This window comes from Pocillopora verrucosa, chromosome 9 (genome assembly GCF_036669915.1).
Source record: "Pocillopora verrucosa isolate sample1 chromosome 9, ASM3666991v2, whole genome shotgun sequence".
Classification (NCBI taxonomy): Eukaryota; Metazoa; Cnidaria; class Anthozoa; order Scleractinia; family Pocilloporidae; genus Pocillopora; species Pocillopora verrucosa.
Window position 1 is genome coordinate 872,267 of NC_089320.1, and position 11,025 is coordinate 883,291.

The following is an 11,025-nucleotide window of genomic DNA, read 5'->3' on the forward strand; positions in this document are numbered from 1 at the left end:
TGACATGCTCCGCATAAAATATAATACCGGAAAACCCGTATGTAAAGAAAATCAAAGGCGTGGCTGCCTAGGGTCCTTTAACACCTCTTAAAGGCGATGGATGCAAATAACAATTTTTTTTTGTTCAGAAAATTTTCACATTCTCAAATAACTTGGGGGAGAGGGGATGGGGACGTATTTAAGCGGCCACAATTGGGACTTTGAAAACTGGCCACATAATAGAGGTTGGCCATTTAATAGAGGTATAAATACTTTAATAAGGTAGAAAAATGACAGTAAAAATAATTTATTGATCTGTATAGGAAAATGTTCCTTGAAAAGTGTAAATATGTGAGTGTACATAATTGAGTATGGGAGGCACGGAGAGATGTAAAGTGAAAAACCTTTCCATAGCTAGGGCAAGGTACTCAGGTAACAAAGCCAGGGTTAATCAGTAATGTGCATACCCCTACTGCCTCTGCAAGTCTCTTGAACCATAGAATAGTCATTCAATCACCACCAATTTGGCTTGAAAAGCAATAAATAATAACCTTGTGACAGCCAAAAGGTAGCTGAATAGACTAATCGAATACAGCAGTTTACTAACAAATAATTGGAGACTTTGGGAAGTGGCCACCTAATTATGGAGGGTGGCCGCTTAATAGAGGTCCTACTGTAGTACAAAGTACAGTAGAATAAAAAGGTGTTACACTTTAAACACGATCAACAATCTATACTGTATTTCCATGTTAAACTGAGATGACAATAGAGTGGATCAAGCAGAAGCCTACCTTTTTACGTCTAGGCTGTGAAGAATTGGATTCTGATGAATCACGGAACTGAAATTAAGAAAGTAAGAAACAAATACTAAATACTTGAGGTAAAAAAATCAAACGAGAAAATCAGAAAGAAGAACTACTTCTATCAAACGACGTATTGGCAGTGATCGCAAAAAGTTTTCACGGTAAAATGCGGCCATTTCGACACATCATTTGGCGCCGTCGATGGCTACGGTGACAAAAAGCGCGAAATAAAAAGTAAAATTGAACAGTTCAAAACGTCAAATCGACAAAACGGATGTAAATTAGTTTTATAACAGAGTGGACGCATTGCTCAACTATGCTTAACGCCGAGTAAAATGTAGCGCTGCGAATTTGGAGTACAAGTTGATTGGCGAGACTGATCAGCTATTCAATGAATATTCAACAGGCAACACAGAAATTAGCATTGCAAATTGTATCAAAATGCATACGAAATATGCATATATATATACAAAAAGAAAGGTATAGGATTATTTCCTTTTCACGGAAAAAAAAAATAGACAAAGAAATAAAGGAGAAAGACCAAATAAAAATAAAATTATACCTGTTCCCTCTTTTCGCTTTGCTCCGCCATCTTGTTTCAGAAGAGCGCGTTGCTTGGGATCCACGCCTCCTTAGCATTGCCTCTTGTTTTACTGATTATTGGTAAAACAAGACTCTGAGCCAATTACTGATTATTGGTAATTCTAGAATGAGGACATGTTGAAACTCTACTGTGACCCAAGTGCTCGGTCAAAGGGGTCTGAGTTAAAACTTACACGTCGACGGTGATCAAAGGAGACTGGGGCGAGAATCTGTCCGTCGTCGCAAGATGGCGGTCATGAAAGGGTTTCTTGTTTTCATACTAGTCTTCCTACCAGCTTGTTTCAGCAAGCCGTTCAACACTAGCAGAACCCTCGACCCTGAAAAAGCAAATGAGATAAAGAAGGAAAAACTTTTTCTGGAAGATCACTTAAAAGGCGTGAAACTTGAACGGGATGGCCATGTTAACAAAGATTACCATCACGAAGCTTTCCTCGGGAAAATGGTAGAGAATGGCACTTTGTTGTTCGACAACATGGATGGTTACAGGCGGCTTATCGACCTCTTCCATCAAGTGGATAAGGACGGGGATCATTTGATTAGCAGGCCTGAAATGATAGAGTGGATTCACGGGAAAATCAAAGAGCACGTTCAAGAAGCTCGCGAAAACAATAGGCGGAAGTTTAAGGAAGCGGACAAAAACGGCGACAGCGTCGTTACATGGAATGAATTTCAAGAGAAGCTAAAAGAACTTAATGCCACTCGGAAGATCGAGGTTGAAAAAGAATTAGGTGAGTCATAGCAGAAAAAAGATTCGATCTTCAAAAATCATGGATATGAAATATAGAAGGCAATCGAAATTGGTGAAATGCACGGTATTTATATCCATGTACAATCTACAGCTTTACAGCTGTTAAGCTAAACACACAATTGTTCATACAACTGATGCAACACTTCCAGAAAAAAAGCTAACCAGTCATAAAAAAAATAAATAAATAAAAAAAAAATACCCCCACTCCCCTCCCTACCCCTGTATCTTTGTCACAACAGTGTCTTCCAAAAAATATAAATAAATAAAAAAAAGAAAAGGAAAAAAAAAGTAATGTTAATGAAGGGGGAAAAGGCTAAGATTTACAGAAGTAAACAAAAATTGATTTATATTTTATGAAAATATTTTTCTCAAGTTGACTTCAGACCCTAAGAAATTTCCATTAGTTCTTTACAATGTACATCGTACAACCTTACATTAGCATTTATATTCTCCATACTGTTCTCTATACATTCCCTATAACATTAACACAAATAATTTGTTTAACACTTCATAGCATCCTAAAATGGTGATAATTTCCTTAATTCTCATGACCCTTGTTGGATTCAAAAGTGATATTATATGGAGAAATTGGATGCTGTATTTTCTCTTAGGAGTGAGAGGGTTGATAACTTGCTACATGACTGTGAAACAGAGGTTATCAAATTGTTAAAGTACGCTGCTAACTAAAGACGGCAAAATTTTTTCCAGGTACTGCAAGGACAAAGATTTCCAGTGTACCTAACCTATATTTTACCACAATTGGCAGTACTATTGCAATCTGATTGGCCAATTTGCCAATTTGCAAATTTTGATAAGAGTACAGACAACGCTGTTCACATGTGTCATGCAATGGTCATTCACCAAAAGAATCATTTTATTTGATGCAGATTTTGTGGTAGTTTGTTGAAGACTCACTTGCTGTCCACAACATTTTGACCACTGTGATAGTGAATATCATTATCAATAAGAGTACAGACCCTGTCAAACCATTGTCTATTTATAAATTCTCTTCTGTTTGATCTACACATATTAGATGATGTTGGTGAACCCCAGGACCCAATAGTTGAGTACCATGACAAATTCAGAAGAGGGGACTTGAACATGGATGACAAGCTGGATGAAACAGAGTTCCTTTACTTTGAGCACCCTGAACACAATCCACAGAGTATAAAAGATTTGGTAGAAGACATGATACAAAATTTTGACAAAAACCAAGACAAGGTATCATTTAATTTTATTTATTTCCTTTTTTTAATTTCCCTTTTCTTTCAACTAGCCTCTCTCAACGAATACATTATGCCAGTATCATTTACACATAATATTGCGGTTTTGGCAGTTCATTATTAAATTTAAGAACAAGAAAAAGCAAATAACTGTAATGATTGTATTAATTACCAGTTTTATATTGTTAAACTTTAGGTATTTGTTCCAAAATTTAAAAGCGAAAAAAAACCCACTTATTGGCAAGTCTTACCTTGCATAATATTGAATTTATAGAAATCAATTTTAATGATGAAGAATAATTGAGCAAATGAATATAAAAACAAAATATGGCAGGGGTGAAATTCATTGTTGAGGATCTTGTTGGAGAGAAAAATCTAATTCTTGTGAGTGGTTTAACATGAAATGTTTTTTGCATTTGGCTGTTCAACCAATTGCCACAATTTAGCAGGAGTTAGCAGGAAACTTGCCCATGCATTGGGTCATAATATTCAGCTGTAATAATTGCAGGATCAACAACAAAAAGGGATTCTTTCATTCTTATTTAGGTGTAAAGTAATTCATCTATTGGTATGATTCAGCCATGACTGAAATTAAAGTATGATACATTTTTGTCACAAAGTAGTTGCTTTTACTCAGAGTTCTCTAACAGGACAAAGCATATCAAGTTGAACCTTGCATTTCTTGCATGTGTTTTGTCCAGGTCCTGACCAAAGAGGAATTTGCGCAACTGCCACCAGGAGAGGTGGATACACAGCAAGATGCTGACCTTGATGAGGACTACCGTAAGGAGTAAGCACAACACTACTTTTTGTATCTTATGGTTCTTTAAAGCATGTGGTGCAGGTGTCTAACTAAGACAAGTTTGTGTTATAAGCTTGCCCTATCTAGCCAGCCATGTTTAATTTAGAGTCAGAGTGGACATTGAGGGGAGGGGACAGGAAGACAAAATTACCCTCCCCCTCCCCTTTCTTTCCCATTAACAGTTGCTCACCCTCTTGGTACTCATTTCTTTCTCTCCCCAGTCTTCTCCTGCTGTGAAAAGCAAAGATATCAGCTGTAATTTTCACCTAGAAATCACTGAACCAAAAATTTACCCCTTCATTTCCCAAGATGTGTCCTGGATCTCTGAATAGGCATGGGACTCTTTTAATATCTCAGTGCCTTTTTTTCACTCGGGTGGGGTGTAATTTATTGCATGTACCATGGGTGGTACTCTTGGTGGGTGAAACTCACCTCAGAGTACTACCAGTCAAACTGGTTTTTATGTTAGGCAAACTTTAAAATGATCCAGCAATTAACCATTTGACCTGAAAGACAGTCAGAGTTACTAGTATCTAATTTCTCCTTACAATATCACCCCTGAATCAAACGTCAAGGTCTCGAGAATAAAGGAAATGATCACCAACTAAAGAAACACTTGATCATTGAACTAATTCTCCTTGTCAGCACCTCAGGAACTGTATGTAGAACAGTATTGGGAATATGGATACTGATTTTAGAGTGTAGAGGGTTGAATTAGCGCATGTACCTAGGGTTGAGTAAGACCAGCCAGACCCTGTTTTACTTCATGTTGGAAAAACGTTGAAATGATTCCGCAATTTAGTAATACTAGGCTTGCGAGAGCATACTTTGGCTACAAAATATCTAGCGCCTCTTTAGTATTCGTTTCTTAACCTTATCTTTCATTTGTCCGTTTACTTCAGACGCGAAGATGAATTCGTTGCTATGGATGAAGATGGAGACGGTGTAGTTACCGTAGATGAACTGACCAAATACCTGGATCCCACTCACAAACAGCGGGCCATCAACGAAGGCAATTATTTGGTGTCGATGGCAGACAGAAATCGCGACGATCAGCTATCAGAGAAGGAAGTACTTATGAATTACCAACTTTTCACTGGGAGTACAATGGCTAATTACGCTGGCTATTTACACGATGAGTTTTAAGAGTATTCCTTTTGATTCTTTGCCTGATATAACCTGGCGTAAGAAGCGAAAGAACTGGGGGAGAAAAGACATGCATTCTCAGTTGGATGTTAAAAAGAGAACAAGACAAAACAGACTTACATTTTTTAACTTTTATAGATCTATTTAGTATATTAGGGATAGAAATTATTCCATCAGATAAAGTATATTTGTGGTGTCGTTGGAAATTTGCCCGATGACCACGTCGACTGAGTTTTACAATCGGAATTCTTTATTCGTTTTCTTTTTCTTTTCTTTTTTTCTCTTCTTCTCTCTGTTTATTGTTATAAGAAGTTTGTAGGCATTACCAAGTTTGAAGAAGAAAGCCAAGGGGGAATAATTCAGGTAGTTTTAGTCAACCGGCGTCATCGAAGGGATGACCTGTTAAGACTGGTTTTCGCTAACGTCGGAGTCGAAGTCGTTACAGCACTTTTCGATAGAGTTTCGTCACACCAAAAGCAAAGCAATCGTAGAAGTCAAAGCCAAGAAAATGTCACCAAGAACCAATGAGAACTCGAAGTAAAAACAAGCAAACTGTGTGAAGCGCGGGAAAACGCCAATGACCAAGTCGCGTTTGTTTTTAGTTTTGAAGCTTATTGGTTGAAAGGATGGCGCGAGCGCTACGGACCAATCACAGAGCAAAGAGAAGGAAAACTTAAACAACCACGGATTACTTTCGACCTTCAATATTGAAAATTAGAGAAATACGGGATTCGGGGTACGTGATTTAGCAAACGGGATGCGTGATTTGGGATTCAGGATGACAGAAGTAGTCAGAATTTCTCTTCCAAATCGTCGCTATTGAAAACCAGCCTTTGACGTCGAGGAGCTGACCAATAATTAACTTTGGAAAACTTTAAAACGTGTCATTTTACGTGGAACGTGTGATACACGTGTAGCTGTGGCTGTCGAACGTCCTATACAGGATTCGTGTTTGTTCCTTTATTACTTCCAATTTTTTAATCACTCAACCCTTGACCTCCATACATCAATTTCCATACCGTTCTCCATCTTTCCTGTAATACTTACGAGGGGAATTTGTTTGACAATCAAGAGCTTATTGTATTCTCAATCGTTTCCTTCATTCTCCTGACCTTCGTGTTTGATTCAGGGGCGATTCTGTTGGGAGAAGTTAGATGGTTATCACTCTTAGGGGTTAAAGGTTTAAGACAAGAGATGAAAAAGGTCGTTTAATACTGGCGAAAGGTGTGGGGAGAGATTTCGTTAATCAGTTTCTCACTGGGTGTTGAGCCTGTGGTGTTTGGTGAAACAGGAAGACGCCTGAGCTGCCATACCATAGGAGGGGAAGATAAAGGCCTCAGTACTCGGTTAAGGTAAAAGATTGAAAAAATTGTGGGCGTAGTTAGCTAACACATGACACAGTAATGTTAACTTCAAGAAAGTTGACAAATTTATAGAGCTAATAAACATAGATATTTTATTTTTATTCCTTTGCCTTGAGGGTTTTTATTAAAATGACAATTGATAGGGTCAGCTTATTCATTTTAATTCCAATGTCTGAGCAGAGAATGAAGTGGGTGATAGAAGAAAAAGCATACAGATTTGATTTTTGTTTAAGTTCTTGCCTGTTGAATACGAGGAAGAAATAATTTGAAAGAGTCTGTCTGAAGGCACACCAGCAATTAAACTCACCCCTTAGAAAGATTTTAATTTCCTAGGTCAATTTAAACTCCAAAAGCATTTGCAAAATCTAGTACTCTCAAATATGTCAGTGGTATAGGCTTATTAATTGTATATTTGTCCTTGGATCTGGAATTTACAAGCTTCCCACCTCTTTAACCCTTTAACTCTCATGAGTGACCAAGACAGAATTTCTCCTTAAAATATCAATACAATATCAACCAGACAAGTGATGAGAATAAAGAAAACTATCAATTTTTTTTACCTCCACCTCCCTCCATTCCTTACCTCAGATTTGTGTCATGTCTTCAGTTTACCCCAATAAGCAGGGAAGGGGAAGCAAGAGATGGAAGTTGAAAGAGTCTTGTAAAGGAGAGAGATTGATTAACACAGCGTTTAGGAGGCACAACAGTTTAACCCTAACAACAGTGTTTATATTCTCTATACTGCATTCTATACAATTCTTAGGTGTTAACAACGAGAATTTGTTTATCAATCAAGATAATACTTAGTTGGTGCTCATTCCCCTTGTTCTCACAACCTTACTGTGTGATGCAGGGGTTATACTGTTGGGAGAACTTAGATCCTAAAGGGTTTAGCAACAGCACTCACGGTGAAGGATAATATGAGCTGCAACTGGAAAACCGGATTGCCATGCCCCACGCAGGTTATACAGATCAGTGACGTATGAATAGATATCGATTACGTTTCCCAATAAAAAAAAGTCTTTGTGCGCCGGTCAGTTTCCGAGTCGGCTTGAACAGACCTCTTCGACTAACAAAACATTTTTTCTATTTTCTGATGGAAATTTCCTCATTTTCATGCGTGTAGGTGTTGTCACACGAACTCTTGACGAAGTCAGAGGTTTGATTAGCTTTAGTCAGTATTCTCCCAACCCTCCTAGTATCAATATAAGGCTATGTAAATACCGAAAATGTTCTCCATTGCTTTCATGAAAGATTCCTCAAGAAAAAAAAATTAGAAAAAAAAAAGGACCAGTGGCAAACTTTACAATCATATTAGCGCACTCTCGACCAAGCACATCTATCGACCGATTTTTAACACATAACATGCGAATGGTTTAACACAAACTGACAACATGTGTAAAATTCAAGTTCTTATACTCAAACACTCAATGTAACATGCAGTATCAAAGTTTTGCCAGATTGAAAATTTGTGACTTGGAGGCTCCTGTGCATATATATATATATAATTATATATAATATCTACTGTATAAATGTAAATTATATATATTTATATATATAATTTAACAAACTGATCAGGCAACTGTTTGACTACAAATATATAAAGCTGAAAAACAGCTGGGGTGAAGAGAGGTTTAATGCTACAAAGAACAATAACAGTTCCTCAAGTTCTTTAGCATGTTTCAATTTAGATCCTGATAACCCATCTCTTCCCATTTAGGCTTCATAAGAGTATTTTGAGTATATGTATATGCTGTCTGCAATGCAACAAACAGAATGGTGAATTTTTTTTTTCTGAATACCATTCCCACTGCTTTCTCAGAGAAGACGAGTTGTTTCCAGTAATGATTATAAAGGCCAGATGCATCCCACAGTATATGAGATTAAACTCAGGACTGTGGGAAAATTTGGGTTGCCAGATAAATTCTCCTACCACATTCAGTTATAATTCTTGGCTACAATGTACGAAATTTTGATCAACTTACAACTTACCAAAATCCATATCATTGTATAAAGTAAGTAAGTCACATAAACAGACATTTATCACTTGGTAGTACATTTTAATAATTTATTACAAAGCTAGCTCTACCAGAATGTAATCTAGGATTCACTTTTGTTTCTTTTTTCCTCCTTCTTTCTTTGTGTCGGCTTTCTCTGGGCGTGGTTTCTGCCAGTCCAGTGGATTTCTTCTGTACATAGGCCATGGAGGCAACACCAGCTGAAACATATCATACAGTACATACAGTCAGTGCTGCAGGCATCTTGCAAGGGAGCATGGGTTTGCTGTATGGGTCAGGGTTGATGGATAACACTTGTAAATTCAAGAGCTGTGCTTTTTGGTGTACGCAACAGCTGCATCTTTGTGCCCTTCCATACCCAGACTGATGTACCATTTTTTTGAATGTCCCAGTTTTTCCTCCCTGTTACTTACTAAAACCACTTTTTGTTCCTCTGCCACAGTAATTTATTTCTGACTAACACTACATAAATTTAGATCCCCCAGTGGGGAATTTGGGAAGATTTCAGTGAAGAATCTCGTAAATCCTCTTGAAAGGTTTTAATTGCACATGATGATCATGAAAGGTGTTAAAAATTGTAAATGTTGTTTGCATGTAGTCAATCTTAATGGGTACACAGCTGAGCTAAAGGAGGAAAAACTAATTGCTTACATCCACTCAAGTTGAGCATTAAAGGACCTTGAGGAAATATTTCAGCACTTACCAAACAGCTGACTATAAATCCAGCTGCTAGAATGATAATAGTTGCGCCGAACTGTTGTATGTAATATCCCCAAGCAAAGCCTACCACCTGTTAAAAAGAGAATAACAGAACATGTTCAATTTAATAAATATACAGACAGAATGGTAAAGTTAGCAGAAAGAAATGCTACATTTGGCTTAAGAAAAAAGGTACAAGAAGAGTATTGACTAGTTTTCTCACAATATGATGATATAAGAGGCTTGAAAGGCACCTAAGTCACATGCAGGCCAATCCATGAGAGTGAAGAACCCTCTAGAGTTTGCCTTGATCCCAACTTAGCTAAGTTGGTGGTAGCACCCAAATAAACCACAGATCAAAGGAATTATCAATGAATTTCAGTTAGGAAAATCTCAGATACAAATTCAAACACTGATGCTCTACAATGTACTGGGAAAAAAGTACTACATCACTGTATCTACATTTCATTGCACTTCATTCAGATATTCCAATCAAGACAAACTGAAAATTCAATTTTCTATTTTTCATTTTACAAGGAGTCACAAATAAACCATGTCTGGTTAAGCTTTCCCTCTTGGTCATCGACATACAATTTACATATATACTCTACCTGAAACTTCCTGAATCTACTGCCAAGTTCAATGGCTCTAACTTATAAAGAAATCTTTCTGGCTTTTGGATGGATTCATTTCCATTCAAAAACTTTATTTCAGCTTAAAGCATTGATGTATACTCTTGACTCAGACAACAACAATCAAATTTTAAGATTCATTAGGTGACAGGGATCTGAATACTTAGTGATCTAATTCTTGGTGCACATTCTCTTTTTTAGGGCAGTTTTTGATTAGGCCATGTGAAACTAAATGCAAAGTAATCATAACGGAAAGTCAGAACAAAGGAATTTATATTTAAGAGCCAATGAGAACTCAAAGTAAAACTGACCAAACTGCTTAAAGCCCAGGAACAAGTATAATGATTGGTTTTGGTTTCGCATGTGATTGGTTAAGGTCAGGTGGCACAAGTTTTATAAACCAATCAAAGCGTAAAGTTAAAAGCACAAACAAAACAATCCCTGATTACTTTCAAGACTAAATTAAAACCTGCTCTATCAACCAAAAAAAAAGAAGTTTTTATCATTCTTCTCATCAAGGTACATGAAGGTTAAAATGAGTGGCTCTGGGGAAGAGAAAGGGGTGAAATCTGCACTTCCCCTGAAATTTGACCCTCTCGGGATCGATGCAATACCACATGGTACATATCATAATCCAACATACCAACCGTATTATCAAACAATACATGTAATTTGACATGTGACTTACACCAAAGAACAGGATTATGATATGGAATAGTCGCTCTGCTAGTTTCTGTCCTTCATAGTCCTGTAGCAACAGAGAAATAATGTTGGTTCGTTGAATAAATATGTACTGACAATTCACATTTCAGATCGCTAAAGAGAAAACATAGTGTAAGGGCGATTCAAATATAAACAAACCATATGTGTTGGGATGCTTTTGAAGAAATTTTTTAGCTTCATCGTATTGAAAAAGTGTTATTCTGCTGCTGCCAATGTTAAACCCAGTTGAATAAAAACACGTATTTTCTTAAGGAACGAACATACAGTAGTTATGCTCAGCGGGCT

At 37.1% G+C, this 11,025-nt stretch overlaps 2 protein-coding genes across 2 annotated transcripts; one reads left to right on the plus strand and one right to left on the minus strand.

Annotated features, from left to right (window-relative positions):
- The first annotated feature begins 1,594 nt into the window (after positions 1–1,594).
- Positions 1,595–6,769, plus strand: LOC131788657 (45 kDa calcium-binding protein). The gene is made up of 4 exons (XM_059105738.2): positions 1,595–2,113; positions 3,167–3,354; positions 4,058–4,146; positions 5,061–6,769. Exons 1-4 carry the CDS (start codon positions 1,612–1,614, stop codon positions 5,302–5,304), a joined length of 1,023 nt encoding a protein of 340 aa, XP_058961721.1. The 5' UTR covers positions 1,595–1,611; the 3' UTR covers positions 5,305–6,769.
- Positions 6,770–8,707: 1,938 nt separating this feature from the next.
- LOC131771337 (signal peptidase complex subunit 1-like) lies at positions 8,708–11,003 on the minus strand. The gene is made up of 4 exons (XM_059087117.2): positions 10,879–11,003; positions 10,706–10,765; positions 9,390–9,476; positions 8,708–8,886 (listed from the first exon to the last, which is right to left on the minus strand). Exons 1-4 carry the CDS (start codon positions 10,918–10,920, stop codon positions 8,776–8,778), a joined length of 300 nt encoding a protein of 99 aa, XP_058943100.1. The 5' UTR covers positions 10,921–11,003; the 3' UTR covers positions 8,708–8,775.
- Positions 11,004–11,025: the final 22 nt, after the last annotated feature.